The 25,349-nt window shown below is 30.3% G+C and overlaps 2 protein-coding genes across 17 annotated transcripts; both read right to left on the reverse strand.

The window, feature by feature from the left end:
* Positions 1 to 4,710: 4,710 nt before the first annotated feature.
* Positions 4,711 to 9,048, reverse strand: LOC111305303 (protein CUP-SHAPED COTYLEDON 3-like). Its single transcript, XM_022902705.2, has 3 exons — positions 8,503 to 9,048; positions 5,800 to 6,065; positions 4,711 to 5,343 (listed from the first exon to the last, which is right to left on the reverse strand). The coding sequence occupies exons 1-3, from the start codon at positions 8,669 to 8,671 to the stop codon at positions 4,933 to 4,935; spliced, it is 846 nt and encodes a 281-aa protein (XP_022758440.1). The 5' UTR covers positions 8,672 to 9,048; the 3' UTR covers positions 4,711 to 4,932.
* An 8,399-nt stretch (positions 9,049 to 17,447) lies between these two features.
* Positions 17,448 to 24,525, reverse strand: LOC111305304 (Serine/Threonine-kinase). 16 transcript variants are annotated; one of them, XR_016331552.1, is made up of 10 exons: positions 24,205 to 24,492; positions 24,041 to 24,114; positions 23,794 to 23,874; positions 22,998 to 23,090; positions 22,639 to 22,758; positions 21,418 to 21,489; positions 20,911 to 20,988; positions 19,959 to 20,223; positions 19,808 to 19,876; positions 17,448 to 17,620 (listed from the first exon to the last, which is right to left on the reverse strand). XR_016331552.1 is itself a non-coding variant. In XM_089750856.1 (8 exons), exons 1-8 carry the CDS (start codon positions 24,290 to 24,292, stop codon positions 20,032 to 20,034), a joined length of 798 nt encoding a protein of 265 aa, XP_089606982.1. In that variant the 5' UTR covers positions 24,293 to 24,492; the 3' UTR covers positions 19,653 to 20,031. The 16 variants fall into 16 exon arrangements, 3 of the variants coding, with proteins under 3 accessions (XP_089606982.1, XP_089606983.1, XP_022758447.2); XR_016331554.1 differs by having other exon boundaries at positions 17,448 to 17,660; XR_016331556.1 differs by having other exon boundaries at positions 17,448 to 17,711.
* Between the last annotated feature and the right edge of the window lie 824 nt (positions 24,526 to 25,349).

Below are 25,349 nucleotides of genomic sequence, written 5' to 3' on the forward strand. Positions count from 1 at the left end.
CATTGACCCTTTTCCCAACTTACATTTTTTTTTCTTTGCACTGATTTTGTTTTGTTTTTTTTTTTTTTATATATATATATTGGAGCACACAGAAAATACTACAAAACAGTGGTAATTGCCCAACACCGGACATTCCCGTGTATCGTGTTCTACAAGCAAAGCAGCTTCATTCATGATTTTTATTGTTGATCTTCCTTTTTTTTTTAGATATAAAGTGTTGAAATAATTTGTGCTTATTCCACTTATAAAATCTAAGCATTCCACTAATGATGTATAACCCAATGTAATTTTCATTTTCAGATTAATTCACTCTTTAAACGATCTAAATCTATTATTGAGGGTGCCGAGATTTGTATAATATTGTTCCAATTCTCTTTCAGCAACAGATTTAATAGTCTGATCACTTAACCTTCTTATTCCCCTAATTATCAAGAACTTGTTTAATTTCGAGTTTTAATAAACAAACTAATTAATTTTCCTTGGGATGGATCAAATTTCAATAGTCTATTCTGATCAATTTTGATTTTCCATTGCAATTAACCACATCGCAATCACCAATACAAAAATTTTGGTCCTTGTTAATATCATCGAACACTTGAAATTTTTTTACTTCTTGACTAATATGATTACATTCATCAATTATTACAATTGTTTTCCTTCTCCATTTTTATCACCTAGACCCTTTCTCTCATTTTCAATCCTCGATGCCTTTGTCCATTTCCAATTGAAAATTTGAGAGAGAATCCAATGCTTTGAAAAATATATACCAAACATTATTATGGCCTGAAATTTCATGGAAGGTTTCTCAGTTCAAAACCAATATAAAGATGCAAAAACAAACTACTGTTTGATGATGTTTTGTTTGTTCCATGATTTGTCATTTCAGTTTGTAGTTAGTGCAGAAATTAATTAATATTGTCACAGGTTTCATTGATGGAAAGTAGGAAGAAATTGGCAATATGTTTGTCATTTGGATGTCTTAATTTGGATTAATTAACAAGAGTAATCAAGGACCAAAAATGATAGATTAACTTGGGTCTTTGGCAATTTGCCTGGTTGGCAAATGCAATCTTGCATACTATCACGGTCATGGCTCCTGTCTGATTTGAGAATCCTCTTCGATCCAACCAGGAACCTACAATTATTCGAATCCCGATGCTTCAAGTAAATGGACCTCATTTCTATTATAGTATACAACATAATTAATATAGAATCAGAACGTTATATTTATGTCACTTCAATATTATATTAAGATATTTTAAGAATTCGTTAAACTTAAAATTAGATTGCAAAAAATCTTATAAAATTATGAAAATTTTAAATTAAAACATATAATATTTTATAGTTTGGATGTAAATTTCTGTAGTATTTTACATCTATTTTGAGATTGTTTTTTCTCTAAAATTATATAATGAAGGTAGATTCATAGAAATCATTTGAATCACTTCTGTTCACTTTCTTTCAAGGATTAACTCAAGCAAGTGAAATGTGGTGGTCCAAAAGTAACATTAGCTGGCTTACGTGTTTTGGATTTGTTTGTTGATTAATTTGGAGTTAAGTAAATAAATGTATTTTTGTTGAGAATTGTCAGTGACCTCTGAATATTACTTAATTCATTTGATTTTAGTGGTAGTTAGGGACCATCTGCATTATTGAGTGGTTAAAACAAATTTCACGTTTACACAATTGAAGCTTTTCTTTTGGAAATTTTTAAAAACAAATTAATTACTCAAATTTCATCATTTCATCTAATCTTTGTCTAACAAAATTTAATAAAAAAGCAAAAAGGGAAAATAAAAAATTAATCAAACAAGCTAATTCGAAATTTTTTGTTTCACTATATATATTGTATTTGAAACAATGGAAGGTTGAGCTTAATTAAGGCTTTCATCGTCATTAGAAAGAGATATAAGTACCAAATTAAATCATGCAATACGGAAACAAAAAAGCAGAGTTATAATTGCATTATTATTGATAAGACTCATTAATTACTCTTGTATTTACTCAAAATGATTGTACTTTGTAAAAGGGGTTAGGTGCTTTTTGGCTTTGTTTCTCCTTCTAGTTGAACAAGATACAGATGTCTCCCTCATCCATCATAAGTGGAAATATAACCACAAAATTTTTTTTTTTTTTTTGGTGACAAGTGGGGATAAATGAAACTCTGGAATATATATCCACCAAAAATAATTGTGTACATCAAATAATAGAGATAATAATGTCTTCTTATATATATATATATTTATTTATTTATGTGAGTTTTACTTGTGAAGTTTACGTGAGAATGTAAGAAATAAAACCAATCATTCTAATATTCTGGAAATTATTGCGGGATGATTGTTGAAGCTCTTCAATGGTTTTTCTATTCTCCAATAAAGATATATAAAAGACAGCATATTTATTCTGTATTTTGTTACCTTTTTACAAAGAGACACGAAGGACAAAAGGAGGGAATATTCTGCTTTAGTGAGGATATATCCTAATCGATTACTGTTATTCCTTCTCAAATAATTACGATGCTAAAGAGAATTTGAGAATACAGTAGTATATTTTCTTTGAAAGGTAACTACAGTATATTGTTTAATTGTAATTTTTTATGAAAAATTATACATTAATAATAAAATTCTTTTATTTTATAAACGAAGTTAGAAGATGACACATCTTATTTTTTTTAAACATATAAAAGATATGTGTCTCATTTTAATCTTATTTATTGAGTTAAAAAATTTTATTATCAGTGTATTTGATAATTTTTACCCTCGACTTTATAAAATGTTGTTAGATTTAAGTGATAAGAAAATATCAAAATTGGCTTTTTATCACTTTTAAAGTTTAAGGGAAATGAGAGGATTCCAACTTTAAATTTTGAACATTGAAAGAAAGATAACAATCACTTAAGTTAAGCTTGGGTATAATTATAATTGATGTTACATAAAAAAAAAAAAAAAAACTCACTTTTTAAATTATTTGTAATTTTTAAAATTTATAATGTTATTGATAATATCACATGATATTTTACAAATAATGTGATATTGTCATGTAAGCATATTGTTAAAAATTAATAATTGACTAACCAAAAAAGATAATATCATAAACATTATCGATTAAATTATAATTTTTCATAGTTGAATGATCAAAATAAGAAACCACCTAAAATTAAGTAACTAAAGGTGTGATTTATCTTTTATTATTTGTATAATTTTTCTCTTTGGTAAAAATCGAGTCTAAGTAGCCCTAAAAACATTTAAAAAACTTTATCAATGAAGCTAGCTATCAACAACTTAAAGACTAAAAATCCATAAAAAAGTGTTGGGATTGGCAACCCATATTTTATATCTTATCCTTGGAGCTTACAATAAAAGATATAAGTCGAATTTAACCACCCAAATGTACGCAATTTTAGGCTTTGGATGAGGATATGACTAGCTGAAAAAGTAAGGCATATATGTTGTACATAAAGTGATACACACTAGCAAAAGTTCTTTTGCCTATTAGCTAGATTCCCCAATAAAAATCATGTCATGCATTAAAATTAATGACTCAAAGTTTAGGGATTGAAGTTAATTAATTGGAGAACTAAATTAAGTGTAGCTAGTTAGTAATTTTAATGCAATAAAGATATTCATATTTTTTATATAAAAGAGACCGTAGCCGATATGAAAAAAGATTAGAGGTAAATTAGAGCCACCAATTATCAATTTTAAAATTTATTAATGAGTATACTTTATCAATTACACTATGTATCAAATTTTGTTCATTGCATTCATAACTACAAAATCTTGTGTTTAATTAGTTAAATATAAAAGGCAAGAGCACAATGCCGCAAAGGCACGAACCTAAAATCTAACTCAACCAAAAACTTACACCAAGAAAAGGATTCCATATAAGCTTCATAATCTATTTTTCATACTTCATGAGAGTTTAAACCCTATAATATTGAGATTTCCATGCCTGCACTGTCATATAGGTCTCATTTTTTATAATAAATAAATATATATAACTCTTTTAATGTAAAAAAAAAAAAAAGTTGGCAAACAAGCAACACTTATTGTATGATGATTTTTTTTTATCATTATTATTGCATTTTCATTGATAAAAAATTACCTTTCAATTAATAAAGTTTTTGCTGAAAATGCAATTAACAATGAGTAATTAATTGTAAAATTAAAAAATTATTTTGTTTATATTTTGCATAGTAATGATTTTAATTATAATACATATATATATATATTTTTTATGAAATAGTATAAAAAAAAAAACTACAATTATAATCAAATAGTACATTCGTACTCTTATAACAAATTACTAAATTAAACCATATATAGCTGATTAAATCTAATATAAAGTTGGATCAAAGTACACATGGTATAACTGATTCCTTTTAATAGCTAATAGTCTAATCTGAATATTTATAAAAAATATATATATAATAGTTAGGTGGTTACAACACAGTCTTAGGATTTTTGTTCAATGTTCACTGCATTGCTAATGGAGTACAAAATTTCATAAGCGAATTTTTACTTTTTGTTTATAAAAGTCCATTAATTATGGATAAAATATTAATTTTTAATAAAAAGTTAACATATTTGATTAAATGTAAAAAAAAAAAATGTTTTGTCAAATTTTCGCATTCTATTAACTATGTATTGAATAATAATATATAATCTTAATTACAAAATGTTTATAAACTTTGAATTTAAAAAAGACCAGTAAAGAATAAAGATGCTTTATATATATATATATATATATATATATATATAATTTTTACAATGCACAATGTATACAAAAAAAAAAAAAAAAACCCTAAACTGAAAATACACACAATCTTCTAACATCCAATGTAAAATGAGTTGTATAGTCAAAGGCAAACACCACACCAACATCGCAAATCAACAAATGGTAGTTTTCTTTATTTTTTTTATTCAATATTTTTCATAGGATAACCATACTGTTATCAATCTCAAATCTCATGTCCTCCAAGTTGGAAGAGACCCCGTGAACATGATGATCTCCCAAGCTGTTTTCTTCCATGTTTATGGCCCACAAGAACTCGTAGTCATCATCAACTTTGGAGCTAGCCTCATTGCTGCAGGGATGATTGTTGTTATTGTTCTTTTCCTGATGAGGATTATACTGAAGCAGGTTTAGGAAGCTTTGGCCGTGGCTTTGATGGGTAGCTGTGGTGGATAAAGAGCTGATTTGTTGACACCCACAAGCCATGGTTGTTTGGTCTGTTAAAGATGGGGCATGAGTTGAGGTCTCGAACATCATTGGGGAGCTGATAAGTTTGGTGCTATTCTCTCCTTTGCTCTTGTGAAAAACTCTACATAAAACCCAGTCTTCCTGTCACAAGACAAAACTTCAACTTGATCAGCTATACATAATATATAGATGCTCGTTATATATATATATATATATATACACACACACACAAAAGTGGCCGGCCATGCTCATATATACATATGAATAGTTCCCATCCAATTTGCCTTGGTGATAAGCCTCAAACATCCCTCTCTTTGCTCTCCCCCTCGGCAATAATACTATCATTGCATAAGTACTTGATTATGAGAACACATGGAAATTGAACAAATGGTAAGTGGACAACTTGCATATGCCCACTACTTTTTGTTAAGTTTCGTTTGAGAAAACACGATATTTATTTCACATACATATGGCAGTTGCAATTGCCAACCACCTCTCTTTTCTCTAAATTTCTATCTCTCTCTCAGTCATTTTCAAGCAGCATATATAAACAGAAATTGATGAACATAGTTGAAAAGAGCAGCGAAGGAAAATGACCTTAGGGGGCATGTGTGGGGTCTCGAGGCGAAATTCATGCATGATCCAACCCGTTTTGATTCCATTGGGAGCTCGGTTCCTGTAAAACACCAAAGTCTTTCTCATCCCTACCACCTCTTGTGTTCCTGGGTCGACCACCGTTCGATCCTTCCCTGTTGCTTTCCAGTACCCGGAAATCGTCGCCCGATTCGTTCGGAATCCTGTGGCATACTTTCGGTCACGAAAGCTGAAGAAGTACCACTCGTTTGCGTTCAGCTTTGCCACCTCTTTAATTTCATTTTAAGTCCCCATGCATACACAAAATATATAGTTCATTTGTTGATTGTAATTTGTTTAATTTCACTCCTAGTAAGTATAAATACGGATAATTAAAATATAATTAATTACTGTTCATAAACAATAAATAATTTATCTAGGAGACAGAAAACTGGATGAGTTACATCAAGCTTTGCTATGGAATTTTCTTTTGCTTTCAATCGACATAATTAAAAAAAAAATTCACTAACTTTTTCTTCTTACTTGAATTACTGAGAGTGTTGGTAAGTCTTTGTCACCTTATGAGTTATGTCTAAGAAAGCTAAGGATTTGTCTGGCATTACATGCCAGGGAAAACAACCTTTTTCTCTAACAACTAACTGTAGTTTCTTTGTTTGCCTTGGACGATTGTCTTAAAAACTTAAAAGTGATGTTTTTGGAGAATTTTGGGGAAGCAAACTCTCTGTTGGTAATTGCTATGTAACAGCTAAATGAGATAAAATTGTCTTATACTTAATATCTTAGATACAAACTTTAAAACAATATAATAATTAATAATTACGTACAGACTTCTTTAGGCTGTTCAATTTATATTTAGAAAATTTTATCTTATATGCTTTTTATTTTAAATCAAAATCTTAAATTCATAGCAAAATCGAATGGTACAAGAATCCTTAAAAAAACAATAAGTGCTAGATCTTACAAAAATAAAACACAAGCAAGCAACACTTAGTAATGAAAATCACTCTTATAAGCTCTTAAAGATTCATTTTTCTCGCTCAACCAAAAAGAGACTACCACGCATCAATAAATTAAGTGCGAAAAAAACAAAAGGTGACAAAGAGAGTGGCTTCTATTTCTAGGTCACATGTTAGTCTAAGACCACACTCAACATTTAGCCATTATGTCTTGTGTAACTTTCTCTATTATAGCAATGACCAAGTAATTTAATTACCCTCGCATGAGATCATTGCGATGATCTTTTTTTTCATAATTGTTAGGACTTGCCAAGTTTGTCTATGGACAAAAATTATTCTTAATGAACACGACTACATAAATTGGAAAGTGCACGAGATAGCATAGATACAGAGACAGAGAGAGAAAGAAAGATGATATATGGGCAAAGGTATTGTCTATTGCGTATGAGTACCATATACATCTACAGTTTCTACTTTGAAAAGGAAAAACTTGTACTGACTAAAAAGCAGGTAAACATGCAAATGCTAGCTGTTTTCTTTTTTTTTTTTTTTTTCTGTCTAAGAGTTGGCATATATAAATGAATTATTGAAGATATATAGGCATCGTCTATAGCTTGATGATTTGATGCATTTATTAGGGGGGCTTCAATTTAGCAGAGCAAATATATTTTTAATTATTTGTTCATATAATTTTTACATCAAAAACTAGTTCAACTCCATCCCTTGAATAAAAAAAAAATCTAGGAGTTCTTTTTATTTTAACAAAGAAAATTATACTAAAACATCTAAACCAGTAAGTTTGATGGTTGTGATTTCAGACAAAGGGAAAATATCTCAAATTATGGAAAGATGAAATCTCCCACTTTTTGCTTTTGAAGGAAAAGATATCCCATGATTTTAGGCTATAGTTAGTAAAATGTATATATATAACTGGAATCAAATCAAATGATGGAGAATTTATTTATTTATTTATTATTTTAGTTCTTGCAATGTGCCAAAACAAAAAACATAAACATATGAGAGAAAAAACAAACAAACCTTACTTACATGACTCAAGAAGTAGGTGAAGGCATACAAAAAAGAAAACACTATTGGTGGATTCATATCCAAAGAAAAATTATTAGTACTTATTTGGGAGTTATCACTAAAGAAGTTGGCATTCTATATTTCTATATATTAAAGGAATGAAGATGAATAAACTTACATATTCACCACATGCATAAATATATATATATATATATATATATACATACTTATATACATGCATATATTTTATGGGTTTCTATATATGTGTGTGTGTGTGAGTGTATACACTCTAAGAAAACTCATGTGCTTCCTTTCCCATCTCTCTTTCTCTTTCATTCTCTCTATTAGAGGACGTGTTTATTGGTCTGCTGTTTCTAATAGATAACATGGCAGACGGCACCGCATGTTTGCCTGCGCCTTGTACTAGAGATCAGAACAATTCAATAATTGTCCTCCTTTCTGTTTGTCTTTCAAACATGCTAAAACACACCGACAACCGCAGCTAAGAGACCATCCTTGCTAGTTTGCTTAAACTTTAACATATATATATCAACCAATGATTATTATTGTTTTCTTTAGCTTTAATGGAACATTAATAATTTTAGCGAACAGCCCATATTCAGGGAAGATAGAAAGTGATCAAAGAATAAGATTCCAAAAGCAACCTTAAAGGGAAACCGTAGAAGGAATTTGGTATAATTGATAAAAAGGATGAGAGACCTACCAGGAAGCTGCCATGGCTCACATGTATGCAAATCAATTTCCACCAAAGTACCTTTCAAGACTTCTTCATTGGCAATCTTTTTGTAGAGATAATGGCAGACCAACTCCTCATCGCTTGGATAAAACCTAAACCCAGGAGGCAGTGTAGCTCCAATGTCCCTTAGCCCCATATTTATGTTGCTAAGAAGGAAAAGGGGAGGGTGGTGGGTGGGAAAAGAAATAAGAAATATATAAGAAACTTATTTTTTTTTCTTTGAGATCTTTGGCATGACGGGGGAGAGGGGCAAAATTTAATGAAAGAATAAATTTAAGGTAGGAGATGGAATGTAAATGAACTAAAAGAAGGTACGGTATGATTTTCTTCGTTTAGGACTTGAAAATATTATATGGAAGAGGAAGGTTTGTATTGTGTGTGTATATATATATAGCTAGGTTTGTACGTGACGAAAAATAATAATAATAATAATAGTTGGTCGACGGACACTTCCATCAAAGGGGGACCATATTATCATCTTGATCAATAGAAAGGGCTGAAAAAACCTAATGTCCCCGACCACGTGATCCATTTCATTGGTCTGAGCAAGAACAGAGACAACTCAAAACAAAAAAAAAAAACACACACACACACAAAAAGGAGGAAAATATAATAAATAATCAAAATTAATAGATGGAATAATAAGAAGAAGAAGAAGAAGAAGAAGAAGAAAATGTTAATAATTAATAATTATCAATTTAAGAGAGAGAGAGAGAATCCCATCCCATCTGTTCAAATTTTGGTCACATAAGATAAAATTTGGATGGATGCTAAGCAAAAACCAGTGGGCTGATGCTTGTCTAACTGGGGTCCACTAATGATGAAGGACATCAGACCCGTCATATATATATATAACTAAAAAAAAGTGAACTGTTTATACATTAATAATATTATTTAATTATCTACATTAATTAGTTGAGATGAAAAACAAAAAGAATTTTTCTTTATCATTCGATTTTGTTAAAAAAAAACATTTCGGTAATAAAATATCTCAAGATGATATTGTGAAAAAAAATGCACATATTAGTAAAAAACCCACTTAAGATTGCTCTTAAAAAAAAAATCCGAAAATATCCTTATTTTATAAAAAAAATACTATTTCTTTTTAATTTTCAGTGAGTAATGTTAGAAGGACAATGATAATAATTAATTAAATAATTATAGAAAATACAGACAAAAGGATATTTGTCATAAGACGTGTCATGATCTGATGATAATAATAATTAGGGGATAGTATATAGCTGATGATGACAGGATTGGGGTCACAACTCAATTCAATTAGATTGAAACTAGACTTATCAATGTTCATTATGTGGGTGAAATAGATAATATTTTAATTATTTAAAAAACATTAAAATAATAAAAAGATTTTATACTATCATATAATTTAAGATAAAACAAAGTAAAATAACTTTGAGACGGAGATAAAATAATTAGAAGTGGTTTTTAAATTCTGGATTCCCACTCAATTTTTAAGGAAAATAAAATTATTATCATAATCTTATTAGTATATGTTTTATATTATATAATTTATTTTTTTATTAATTTTTAATTGGATTTATGTTATTTGACCCGTGACACTTAATTAATCATGAGTTTTCTATATAATAATATAGATAATAAAGCTCAAATTTTACTATTATTACATTAAATAATAATTGTGAAAAAAAAAAAAAGAAAAGCCCTAAGATCTAATTACAATATCTAGATATATGTATTTATACGTATATATCATAGCAATAAGGTCGATACTGGCCTTGTGATTTTCTGAAGGTGGGTAACTTGCTTAGCAGGTCGAGCTGGGTAGCTATTAAGATGAAGGGTCAATTTTGCCATTAGATGATATCATTTGCACCTTTTAATAATATTATTATTAGAATTAGTTTTTTATATCCTATTAATGTAAATTTTTAATTTAATTAACGAATTAAAAAATTTATACATTTTATTTTTTAAGCATATATTAAGTTATGTGTATCATTTTATTAACTTTATTTATAAATTTGAAAACTTTTACTAAATAAAAAAATATTTTATCATTATTATTTGTCGGACTTATATGAAAAAAAAAATGTCTTTCAAAAAGGAAAAGAAGAACGCGATGCGACAGTTATTAAAAATGGGGTTTGATGTCTTTGTTTCATGTCGGAAAACAACGGTAATTTAATGCGTATTAGTTTGCCATATATCTATGAGTTGATGAATTAACATATGAAAGTGAGCTTCTTGTCATAATCATTATCTTAACAACTAAGTTAACTTGGATTATCAATCAATGTTTCATCAAAAACCATAAATGACTAACTATAAAAAAAAAAAAAAGCTATACCAAATGCTTAATTGGACATCAAATTGACCCACTATCTGATTTACAAGAAACAGAAAGGAGTAAAGATAAGAAGAGTCCATAAACAACATTTCAAGTCAAAACTAGGTCATTCACTTTTCTTAGTAATTCACGAGCTAGGTTTGAACATTTAGTCTTTCGAGCAAGCCAACTTACATACATGTACTATAATAATTTTTTTTTAATTTATTAATGTTTATTTGGCATTAATATTTTTAAAAAACCCGAAGTTCGTAGGGGCGTCGATGGCGCCGGAAGGCATGTGATTCACCTATATGCTAAGGTACACATCATAAGGGTGGGAATGACGTATAGATTTTTCTAAAATAAAATCATGGAGAGAACCCTAGCAACGAAATTAAGATAATAATTCCAATGATAGTGAAGTTGTAGGGTTAGGGTTTTCTCCAAGGAGGGAACTTGAGTTAGCTATGGGTGTGGTTTGATGTTGGACGATGAGTGACGGCTTCACATTCCTCTTTGGAACCAATAATTTTCCAATCGCTTTCTCTTCTTTCCCTTACCTTTAAAAAAATGTGTCCTTTTTGGTTGATACACTTCCATAAGTTATGGGCTTCTTCTAATTTTAAGGGATATTCATTCATACACACCGTACCCCAAAATGCCAATGTCGTCATCTCCTCCTAAATTTCAATGTCTCATTATTAATTAGAAAGTTACATAAACATTTTTCCATGTGGAGGTCCACCTAGTCATCGATCTATACAGTTTGTCCAATAGGATTGCACCAACTCAGCGCCATGAGTCAGACCCCCACGTGGTTTCTCTAATGTTCTTTGGCCACTTGTTATTAATGAGCAATTGGCGTTTTCAAAATCGTGATCAGTCGCCTATAATTATAATACTTTGATTTATGTATATATATAAATTAATAAATGCTTCATTTACGCGTACAACTATTGATAAAATATTATGATTTCAATGATTATCCTAAGATTTGCATGCTGAGTTGACAAGCAAAAAAAAATAAAATTATTACTCGCTAGCTAAACGACGGTCGTATACCAACAAAAATTGGAATAGCTTTCTTCTTTCCTTCGTCTTCCCCCATGATTTCTCAAAGAAGAATCATCCGAACCTTGTCTGCAAATTTCTTTATGAGCAGAAAAAAAAAATTTTATAAAGAAATTGCAGTCCGATAATAAAAAACCATTATAAGAGTTAAAATTTAAATTTTAAAATTATTAAATAAAACTCATTACGTGAATCATTTAAATTAAATTTTAATCATGATAAAATAACATAAAGATTTTTATAAGAACTTTACCCTAATCATCAAGACATGAAATAAGTTTTGGAAATATATTTGATCTTTCTTTTGTGACCCATGTGCCAAATATTCCCCAACTTTTTAATTTTCATCTTCCATGAATAACTTTTTCAAAGAAAAGTAATCTTTATTCACTTTATGTATATGCACTTTTGAAATTTGTGGTAAGTTGATGAGATTGTTGGTGAATAGCGTGACTAAAAACTACCATTATTGAACTTTATCAAGAAACAAACTTCCTTTTTGCTTTTTTGAACAGATAAAACATATTTAAGGCTAGCTTTCTTCAAATCTAGAAAAAAGATAAAAGAGACTTCACTTGATTTTATTGATCAGTTGTTTGTTTGATGTATGGTTGGGGTTTGAAACAACATATATATCTTGTTCAGACTATAATAAAATATTTTTACTGTTCATAAAGTTGGGTTTTTTTTTTTTGTTTTTTTTTTATCAAGCCTTTACCCGCAAGGGTTTATCATATTGTCTTGAAGTACATTTATGAAACAATATTCCAAGTTTATTCCTTGTTTTCATAAAAAAAAGGTTGTTCCTTGTTAATTAACAGAAAACAGTTGGTTCATGTGATATTTGTTATCCTTTCAATTCAATGTTATGATTGGCTACTTAATTCATTTCTTTCCAAATACGATATGTACCAAAAATAGAAAAGATATATTTGTAGAAGTTAAGCATTCAGAATTAAAAGTATTCAAGGAAATGTAAATGTTCATTCAATGAATTAAAAATTGTATGATTTTGATGATTTTCAATGCATTAAATGAAGTGACGAGAGAGGTTTGTTCTTATTTTGATTCTCTTAATTTGAATCTGAGACTGTAAGAAAATAATTTTTCATGAATGCACTAAATTCAATATAAATAAATCTATTTGAATTGATCTGAGAATAAAATGTATTAGATAAAACTAAAAATTCTTAATTATGTAACCTAAAAAAAGTCTCTTAACAAACAATATCTTACTATACCTTAAGGATTTGAAACAAATTTAATTATCATGCATGCACGATTAAACATCTAGTATTGGAACTTTTCAAATCGATCATCTTGCTTTTTTTATTTGAATAAAAAATCTCATCCCTACTTCACAAACCCAAAAAGATTTTGGCTAAGAATGGCATTGATTAACCTGTATAACAGAAAAATAATCATGCTTAAAGTAAGTATAAGATTTTTAGGTATAGGAACAAAGTAGACACCACTTTTGTCAACAAAGCTATGGTAGATTTGAAGTAGTTTAATTAAAATTGTTGGCGATTACTCCATCAAAAGGAATTTTCCCACAGTGGATTTGAAGCTGATTCGGAATAAAACGATACCCTCAAATTGGATACATGATTAGTTAGACATATACCCTCATCAAAAAGCAAAAAAAAAAAAAAAAACCTTTATGTCTTTTTCAAGCTAGAATAATTTTTTTTTTATTTTGCTAAAAAAAATGTAACAACATCAAAAGATTCGGTTGATAGCTTGAAAACGAGGGAAATTGTTATCTACAAGTATAAGCATCGTTGATCACGCAGCCATGGATGTGATTGGCAGTCATAAAAGCAACTCCGACAATTGTATTTACTAAGCTAATTCGTCTCTAAAGTTAATTACAGATATTTTAGGTTTATGATTTTAACACAAAAACTATCTGTCAGTCAACAATAGTAGTACTACATATTACTTGCTAATAAAAACGTCGGCTATTTTTTTTTTAAAGAAATATAAATATGTATATATTGACAAAATAATTTTGTGGTCTTTTTGTTGGATTAGAGGCGTATACGATCATTGGCGACATTGCATGCCTCTTGTGACGACAGCTGGAGAATTATATGGATAATGATAATAATAACAATATATGTGAAGAAGAAGCTAGGTTTTGTGATTGCAGAGATAGCGTGTATGGAGAAGGGTTTGAGGTGATTTATGAGAGTTAAGACGCTAGCAATTCTAGTTCTTGTTTTTAGTTTTGAGCGCCGCAAATGTTCTTGAATGAGCCCACAAATGCAGACACACTGCCTGAGAGAGACACCAACGGAAGAAAGAGGAAAAGAGAAAAAAGAAAGTATAAGAAAGAAAAAGAAAAAAAAAGAGGAAAAAGTTTTTATTCTGGCAAGAACAGAATCCCGTGTATAATTATCACATGAAGGATTCTTTTCTCTTTTTTTTTTTTCTCAAAATTATTTCAATCTTAAAAGACCCACATATCCAATATCAACAACCCTACCATGAACAACAACAACTTGGCTTTTTAAGTGGATGATGAGATTGCTCACCTCCATTATTATAATTTGCTTGGTAATCTGGATTCAGTAAAAAAAAAAAAAAAAAAAACCCTTGATTTAAGGGAGGGCATGACAATTAACTTAGTATGTACTGGATCTTGAAAGCTATTGTTCACCTAATATATTTGTAAAATTCACACAAACTAATCTCTGAATCATTCTCATCCTAGCTGTTGTTTTCACCCCCCAAATCTATTTTGCGGTTAAGCACTTAGAGCTGTTGAACTTGTTATGAAATCTGAACCGTGTTTGTCTGTTTCCTAATAATTAAGCTTTCTCTCTTGATATATCAAGGTCTGTAGGCTGTACTTGCAGGTTCAATAATGGAGAAAGGGAGAGACAGATTATCAAGTAGGAGAGGGGGAGAGCTATCAGATTCAGCAGCTGCCAAAGTTGCTGTCACAGTAATAATCCTCTGGATGTGTATCCGTGATCTTTAAGCTAAGAAAGATCATTAGTCTTGACTGAACTTCTGTCAGCTCAAAGTGTTTCTGAGAAAATGAAATGAAGAACTAGGATTCCTCATTGCAGTTAAGCATGCCATAGCACTAACAGGGAAAACATCTTAGATTGCATAATTTTACATGTCGTCAGAGACAGAGAAGACGCGTGTCTTGTAATGCTTGGTTGTCGATAAATATTGACAAATAACAATGTTTTCACAGGCAATATCAATCAATCCGAGATTCTATGTAAAATGGCCTACCATACTCCCATAATTTAAAATTAAAGAAGCATAAGCAATTAGGGGGAGGCCATAAATCTGCTCAAGCTAAGAACATCTGCAGGTCTTTGATTGCATTTTGGATTTAACTCTGGGATCCACATACACCCTGATCCTAAACCAAATTATTAGCGTAGTAGTTTCAAATTTACCCATTTTCTTCAACCACATTAATGTTTATTTTGGCAGGTAGCTGATCTGAACTAATCTACAATCAACCCAATTTCTTGTCATACAATTTATTTTATTCTACTCCTGGAATTAATCCCATTATTAGACTGACCAGAAACCTTGAGTATTTAATCAAACTGCTAATAAGCCTAGCCTTCGTTGAATGTCTGCAGATTTGAAACGGAAATGATCGAGTAAGGAATATGCCACTACGGTCCTTTACCAACTAGGGCTGCTTAGATATATCATATGAATTTTTTTTGTCAACAAAAAAAAAAAGTGAAGGGAGGCTTTCTCAAGCTCAGACCAAAGAGTCAGAAAATTTAATAAATTTTGAATTTAAATTTTTAAATTAAATATTGAAACCTTTATAAGTTATAACTCAACCCATCTCATTGGCTACCATGATTCATACCATAAACTAACACTATTCCTTCAGATTTTGGTTTTCAAGGGTTCTATTCTCTCTCTCTCTCTCAAACCCCACTCCACTTTTTTATTGGGTTGTGCAATGTCAGCTTAAGAGGAACAACACTGACAAAAGTTCTCTGGAAACAATCCAAAAATGGTCCCTAAACCACACAAAATTAAAATAATAAAAGAAAAACTGTTGATACGCCACCTCACAATGATGTTCACCACCCAAAATATATATATATATATATATATATAGAATCTTAAAGCAAACCGTTTAAACAACCTTTAAGAAACTTATCCGCCTAACTGGACTCTGTTAGTCTAAAGCTCTTTCCTAAACTACAGGTCAGAAGAATTATTAAACAATAGCTAAAGTTTTTGTGATTATTCGGACCGATCCTTTGATCTGCTTCTTTAATTTCATGTAATTCTAAACTACAAAGCAATGGACACACGAGGAATTATAATCAAACAAGAAACAAAATCATCAAGTCTACGTCAATAACATCTAAATAGTAAAAGCAACAGCAATTTTTCTTGTGTGACAATATTTGCATTTAAATAAGAGATTTATTTGAGATGTATAGATTACATGGATTTTTTGCATATATACACACACTACATACGCTTGGATTTCTGGAGGCTTTCAAAACTGCTTTAGCAATATTGTAATTTATCCCACATTCTGATGATGGTGATGCCTTTCAAAATCATTATGTAAAGCTTCGTGACTTCATATTTATTATGTAAAGCTTTTTCATTCACTTTGATTTTAATTCTTTCAGTAACGAATATTCCCCCCAAGGCTCTTGTTAAATACCCTGTACAGAGATTCCTATACCCCATCTTGATTTAAAAAAAACAACCAAAAAACACATAAATTGTACATAATTACCAAATTGATAATTAATTTTGGATAGAAGTTGAAATTAAGATTAATATTATTATTAGGTGGTCAGGTTGAGTCATAATTTCATTTCAGAGTCATGAAACATATTTGCTCAATTTGATAGCTCCTAATAAATCCAAAAGGGTGTGGAAATTTTTGAAAACATTAAATCAACATGATTAACTTATTTCATGTCAAGTTCATTGGATTAATATGATATGAAACTCGAAAAATCGAAAGCATCAATATTCAATCCCAATGGTTTTAAATGTCTGGAGAAGGACGCCGATCGAGAGGAAAACAGCTAAGAATGTCCACAAATAAGATGAAGTTAATGGGAGTAAAATCACCATTTTGTCCACAATCATGCGTTTAATAAAATATTAAATTCTTAATTTCATTAATCAAGATTTAATTATTAGTCTAAAGTACTAAAAAAAACCATCATTGTTTGAAAATGGGAATATATAAACGAGTTAGCGAAACCTTTCGACGAAACCCTGAGCTGTCAGTTTGTAAGAAATGACGGTGAGAACTTGGTTGCATAGACCGGCCGAAGAAATCACCAATCAGACAAGGTGGGTTGTGATTAGCGGTCAGCATCCAGATGCTGATGAGTCCACTTGGATGAGAACCACCATGAACATGATTGTTTTCCATGGTACAATAGGGCTCAAAATTTGGCAGGAAGAGGAAGATGCCCGGAAGCTAATTTAGTCGTACCGTTGGGTACATCTTACACCTCTACTTTCATATTATTCAAGCATTGATGTAATCATGTCCAAACAAAACTATATTATTATTAAATTCTATAATAATAACATTTATTTACGGTACATGACATAGAAATTTTAAAAGATGAAAAAAACAATAACAAAAAAAAAAAAAAAAAGCTGAATCACTTGCAAATCATGTGATAAATCCCTTGCATACTTTTGGATTTGATCCAGTCCCTATAAAGAATGTACAGTCTCAAATCACGTATCTTGGCACCTTTTCTCGTAAAAATGCAAATGCCGAGTTTTCAAATAAAGCTTTAATCAACTGAGCATAGTAAAAAAATATGAAACCGGTTTCGGAACCAGAGAAATCCGTAAACCAACACACACTTTTCAAAAGTAAGCCATACACATCAATACTCTCACCATCAAGCATAAATCCACATTCAATTTTCACATCTAATAATTCTATGAACAAGCAACTGGAAACCGACTCATCTGAGATAATAAAATAAATATAAGCAACCAGATCAAGTGGATTATGCCAAGAAAACCGAACGAATAACGATATAAAAATGTATATACAGGCCAATAGGGTGAATGGGCTTTGTATTTGAAGCAAATAGCCAAGACATGCACCGGATGAAAGCTTTCCACCTTATGGCATAAATGAAAAAGTACCATATTCTAATGGGATTAATGTTCTTCGACAAATCTTATCACATTTATGAGATCAGAATGCAAATATGACAAACTCGTACTGGCTATTAATGACCATCCAAGTCCACAACATCATGGACCCCAAAAAATAATCATTCAACAATGAATTGTCCTAATTATGAAGTGCAGACAACAAGAATCCAGTTCTGCATGTATTGCCCTACTAGAAGCCATATCTGCACAGAGATCACAAGACTCTAAAATCTTGCTGGTCCTACATCTCTCTCTCTCCCTCTCTTTCCAGTTAGTATGACAATACAATTGATGTAACAATATCAGATATGCAAAATTTAGAAGATGTAACATCAGCTCTCATAGATGGTGATAGTTGCAAACCCGATCAATGAGAAGAATTCACAGTAGACTGTAGAGGAAGTAAAGACGGAATAGAAGCATAAGTTCTCTAACATTAACTTCTTATCCAACATCTACAATTAAATCGTAGTCAGGCAACTATTCTCACAGCTTGTCCCCTCAAATCATATTTACCAGTGTATGCATTGTGTTTCATTGAATAAAATATAGTCCCCTGATAGAATAGGTGACTTTCTGAGGAATGCATTTATTTCAGATAGAAGGTTGATATCCTTACTTTTAACCAAATGGTCATGTCACTCAATTCAACTGATTTTTTCCTTGTGCTAAATTTCATCAACTGCCTAAAATTCTAAGCTATATGGCATAAAAGCCAAGTTAGTATGAGACCATATCAAGGACTTTCTCTCTTTACATGGGTTTGCAAGCAAAGCAAAATATTTTCCTAGAGATTCTAGCTACACCAAGATCAAATATAAATATAAAACTAACAAGTGTTGCTGCAACATCTATATAATCGTTCTAATTTAAGATTGCACTAGGTGACAGCTGCACCATTGTCAAAAACATTAAGATTCTCCATTCCAACCTTACAATTTGATATTAATTATTTACCCCCATTGATTCAAATCTTAGGCATGCCTATACATGCATACATACATACATACATATATATAATATATTAATTCTTGGTCAAATTGAATTATTTATGAACTAGAAAAGTCACTTTTTTTTTAAAGAAAACCATCAATAAATTGGTCATCACAAGGGTCTTTATAATTAAAATAAACAAATAAAGTAGCATGTATCTTCTCTTTTAAATTTGTTTTAAACAGTTTGGTCTTATATATTAGGATCTTTTAAATGTTCAATATTTTAAGGGGAAGTTGATTTTTACTGTTCTTTTTTTTTTTTTTCATTCAAGCATACGAATACAACAATTATACATATAAAAGAGAGTGTTTATAAATATGGTCAAGATGTTTACCAAAAAAGTTTCACTTTTGAACGCTTTTGTTTTCTAATATGTATTATGGTGTTTATAGTGGAGTTTAAGGTTTATTCTCAATTTAAAAAAATTAAGATTTTCAGCAGCTTGGTATACAAATTCAAATTCTCTGAGTTAAGGTCAGGGTCAGCTTAATTGAATAAAGGTCATTTACAGTGGTTCACTTCACTTTAAACATGGGGAGATCAACGTTAAAGCACTGAAATATTAGATTGGCAAGTTGATAGAAGCAAAACAACCTCATGAATTTGCAATTGATCACCATGACAAGCAATCAACTGAAATATTATTAGTGTTAAGCCTTACAGCAGTTTAATCAATCACGGAAGGTTGCCAAATAAATGAATAATACAAGATTTAGAAGAGAAGACACTCACTTCATCCAGCATTCCATGCTGATGTGAATGATTGCATTGACAATGGTTGTCTTTTGTTCATTCATCAACCTAATCAAAATTTTTCATCATTCTATTAGCAGGCAATTTAAAGCATTAAAAGCTAATGACTCAACTGAATTGGTAACTACACCTCATATTCAAGACTGAGCCCAAAGAGAAGCAATATAATCTAACTGTCACTCCTAGTGGTATCTTCTTGAGTTCTATTCTTTTGAAACCCGAACAACCATACCAGTTGGTGTATGGGCAGTTTTGAGATGACCAGATCCAATCAAGTCACGAAGGTGAAACCTCATATCAAGAGGAGACAATCGAAGCCGCTTCTTTTCCAAAGCAGCCAACATCATCTCTCTATATCTTCTACGATTTAAAAGAGAGAGGAGTTCCTTCCTTCCCTGAATACCGAGCATAATAAGAACACTTTAAGCACAACGCTGACAGAGTAGAGGACTTAAAATATCTTATTATAAAATCTAAAAGCACTCTAACTTTGTTAGACCAAAGCAGCATCTAAATTATTCAAAGTACTTGGTGAAATGCAAAATGTTTGAAAAGTTTTGGAGGATATTTATCTATGTAATTCATACTCAAGTAAAGTCCACAGATTTTAATATTGCATCCACTTTCAAAGTTCAGGCTCCTTCTGACCTTTTAATTTGATGGAAACCAAATAGGTGAAACCAAAAGTTTTGACCATTGGGAACCAAAAATAACATAAAAGGATTCAATGGGATTTGGTCTTAAATTTCTGTTCAACTCCTTTTTCTAACCAGCAAAATCTAACATTCCATGTTAGCGTATGGTTCCAATGATGAGTTGGTAGTATATTTATATTTCCAAGCACCTAATTCACCATATGCTCACAACTTCAGGTACAAAAGCAATCAACATATCAGGGATAGACATTCTTCCCCTCTTTGCAAAATAAAACCTGTCATATTGCCTCACAATCATAGGAGCCCAACATGCCTGGTGAGTCCAAATACTTAAACTCAGTGAACTTGTAAGGAATGGAATGTGACAAGCAAATATTAACATCCCACTGGTTAGTGCAGGAAAATTAACTTAAAATGTTTATTTACCTGGGAGAGGCCTTTCAGTATTGAACCAATATTTGGGATTGCAAACCAGTACATAGTTGGATCAATCAATTGGCGAGTCTGAAAGGAAATGCCATTGTTAGAACAGGAACACACTTGGGGAGAAATCAAACATGTTCAATGCAACTATGCAATAAGATGAAAAAATAAAGCAAATTAGAGGGAAATGGAATTGCATAAGTACCATATGGTGGAAAATTAAAAGGAAAAAAAAAATCCATTCAACTAAATACCAATAAAAAATAAGTGAAAAGCATTTTCATGCGCACACACGTACAAGTTTACAATTGTGCATTCTAATAAACCCATCCAGATGGCACTCATAATACAGGATGTAATTCTAGCTTGATATAATTACTGAATTTAATATACGAAATTGTTTTTATGATATACCAAGGCAAAATAGCCACAAAATATACAGTACCCAAGAAACGCAGTTCAACAAACTGAAACAATATGACAAATTCACCAAAAGCAAAATTCTCTTACAATAAGGCCAGCATTGATTAGGAGGGATATGTGTTCATCTTTCACCCTTCCCCCTAGTGATAAGAGTGAACACTGCAGCAAAGACAAGCAAAACCATGAAATTATAGAGACAAAATTGCATGCACAGCAAATGGTAACCTAAACAGGTTAAGGTAACATTCTAAAAAGAAAATTATTAAAATGAAAGTAGAAAGAACATAAGTCCTGAGGACAAGACATTCATAAAAGATTAGTTAATATCTTCTTACGCAACATGAAAGTTTCATAATATAAGATCTCTGGAGTCATCACATTTAACCCATATGTCATATATATACATACATATATGAGTCTACCACTAGATAAACAACCTGATAATTAGTAATACTCAAAATTATTTTAAAATTTTTACATCACAAAAAATTGATAAGTATGTCATGCACACCAAACGTATACTGAAATAACTAAATACATCAGCACCCAAAAATAATAATACTATTAATAATAACAGCAATAACACATGATATGAACATCAAAAAAACAAATTTCAGAATGCTCCTAAAATACGAGATTACAGGTAGGCTATAGATCCATAATTGTCACTTAAGGAAATGGTCGGAGCCACTTGAAATGCAGCACAAGTAGTGAATTTTTCTGTAGAGGACATCAACATATTAAAAAAGCAAAAGTTTTTTGGCATGTCAAACTCCAAGTAAAAGGTAGGTGTGCTAAGAGATTAAAATTAGGTACTAAAGTAGCATAATGTTGGTCTGCCTTTTCAACAAATATGACTGCCTCTACCCGATAAAAGAAAAAGATAATATGGGTCTGCCTGTTCTGTTTGCCAATATTTAATACAGTTAGAGACCAAATAAAAAATAAAAAAGGAACAAAAGCTGGAGATCCAAACTAAATATGAAACAGACATGTAATGGCTAGGATCTACTAATTTTCTAAACAAGATCAAATATTCCTCAAAGGAACTTTCAAGACAATTCCTTATAAAGGGGGAAAAACTAGGTGCACCAAAAATGCATTAAATGGATATGCATGGTAAACAGAAAGAAGCAATCAGACATACAAACACAGGCACATAGAAAAATGGTTCACAAAATGACTCAAAACTGTACTTGCAGAATGCAATTGTTGACTGAAGGTTCTAACAAACACAAAATTATATCTATCTCAAGCAGAGTAGAAAGTAAACGAACAACATAGTTCATTGATGTTTGGATCACTCACAAGTTCTTGATGTTCAATGCTAGATTCCAGCTTGGATTCAATAACATGCACTTTAAACCACTTAAAAACTTCAAGATCACCTTGTTTCCTTTTTTCAATTCTTTTGACAACATGTTCTATCTGTAAATATTATGGACAGAGAAATCAGTCAAAAGGTAGCCTACAATAGTTAGCCTTGCTACTAAACAAACATCCCTTGCCAAGAATACCAAGCACCATAAAGCTTAATACCTCAATCAGAGCCAGCTCAGATTATATGTAACAGGCCTCAGTTTGAATTAATTAACATTAAAGTTGCAACTAACATGACAAGCTAATCATCCTCAATCAAAAGAATTTACAAACATCAATCAACCAACCTCTTTTATATAATCATCTAAAAACATTATGCCATGATCATCTTGCCCACTATTTAGTTTGAAAACACGCACTGCTTTCTCCCTCCTTAGAGACTGCAGAAAAGAGAACATATTACAAAAACCACATGGGACTGAGTAAAAAGTTATTCTATTTATGAATTCAGAGAAAAAAGTTGCAAGAAAATATTCCAATCAAAGAAACTCCTAATAAACATGAACATTTACATGCTCACTTCACAAGAACTAGGTACTTACTGTCCAGGTAGTTAGAATCTTTTCTTATCACGTTTCAGTCACCAAACATGTCCCAAATATGTGTTTTACCAAGAAACACATGATGTGTAATGTGTTAGCCACGAAACGTACATGTCTAACTAAAATCTACAAAATGCATGTGGATCTAATTGGAAAGTAGGTGACTCCTTTTTCTCCTGGGAAACCACATGATGCCCTAGAAAAAAATACATAAAGATACATCTCATAGAATAAAGTTCTAAAAAAGGGATATAAAATTCAAGGCTTCAGCACAAAATGTAAACCAACAACATGCCAAACACTCAACTAAATAAAATAACTTGTAAAGTTTTTTTTTTTTTCTGTTTGTTTAATAACTTGTATAGTTGTAGCAACATTTACTTCAAATTGCAACAGCATATAAAAAAATAACTTTATAAATGATACTCTCAATATTCAATTAATAAAACAAATTTTTGGCCAAACTTAAAATTGAATCATAGTTCAGGAACAATTTTGCATCCTAAATAATATACTAAATTTGAAGTTTAAGGAACCAAACCTCTAGCTCCCTATCCACTTGAGTTCTATCCTTTACACTGCTATACAATTGTGACTGCAAAATGAAAGGTTGAATTGCGACCTTGAAACAGAACCAAATCAAATGAAAGGATTTTAGCTTTATAGCTTTAAACAAAAGTTGATATAAAAAATTTAAAACAAAAAAAACTTGATTTTTAATTGAAAATTGCAAAATAAAATTTTTTGAATAAAAGGTAGAGATATTAGGAGTAGAGTAGAGTGCTAACCTTATCAATTTGAGGAAACTGGGCTCGCATTATACGAAGCGCCATCAAAGTGTCGCTAAAGCTAAGATTTTTCTCTGCGAAATCAGACAGCAGTCATGAAAAACATTCGCTAAAATACGAAAAGGAAACTGGTAGTAATTTGTTTGAAGCGTCAGCTTTTATACCGAGAGAAAGAGAATGATCAGCATCGCTATTTTTGGCCTCGATCTCTTCTTCTTCTTCTTCTCTTCTGCGTTTTTTCCCTTTCTCCATCTTTAAGGGAGAGCTTTTGGAAAAAGAAAAAACCCTAAAATTTAATTTGGAACCTTAACACCAACGGTAATTCGGACGTTGGCGGCGCCGCCCACTTCTCGGTTTTGGAACTTTCGGTTTAGTGACGTGTATTTATAATATTTGCAATATGATATAATAATGATGAAAAATAAATCACTTTCATTTTTTCATAAATTTTTTTGGCCTTTTTTTTTTTCATAAACTTAACACCTTTTTCTTTTCACGTGACCTAAGATTTTTTTGAAATTTTTAATTTATTTTTAAATATCCTCTTATCCTACTATTTACATAATTAAAAAAATATTACGTACATAAATTTTTTAAATAATAATTTTAATAATAAATTAATTTATCTAAGTGTCAATCAACTTTACATGAACTAAAATAAAATAGAAATCTTCAAATTTTTCAATCAAATAGTATATTTTGAAGAAATTTTTTACTCCAATTACAATTTTATATCATATTATTTTTATATTAAATATTTAAATTAATAACAAATGAAAATAAATACAAAGATAATCCATAATTGAAAAACTTTAAAAAAAATTATAAATATTAAAATTCATATTAAATATTTAATAGATATTATTTTTTAAAAATCACTTTTTAAATTAATCAAATTAAATCTCAAATTCAACTGTATTCATGTTTTAGCTTAATAATAAAATTAAATTTTGTCAAAGAAAATTAATGATTTCAACAAATTTAGCATAAAATTTTTCACTTAATTTTTTTATTCAATTATTGATCAAATGGTGGTGAAAACCTTTGTCACCTTAAACTAAATATTACATTTCAACTTTCTAATGTCTTTGATTAATACTAATATCAATTTTTAATTGCAATAATATAACTTCACTTGTGAATACAAAAAATAAATTACCAGACATAATAAAAAAGAGCGTTATTTGCTAATTTCTTATTCAAAAAATATTTTTTTAATCTTTTATTTGTTTTTAATAATTTTATCTAATAGTAAAATTATAAAAATTATTAAAAAATAATTATATAATTAAAACAAGAATCAAAATAA

Source organism: Durio zibethinus, chromosome 21, assembly GCF_047325235.1.
Source record: "Durio zibethinus cultivar Kanyao isolate XHJ-2024 chromosome 21, ASM4732523v1, whole genome shotgun sequence".
Classification (NCBI taxonomy): domain Eukaryota; kingdom Viridiplantae; phylum Streptophyta; class Magnoliopsida; order Malvales; family Malvaceae; genus Durio; species Durio zibethinus.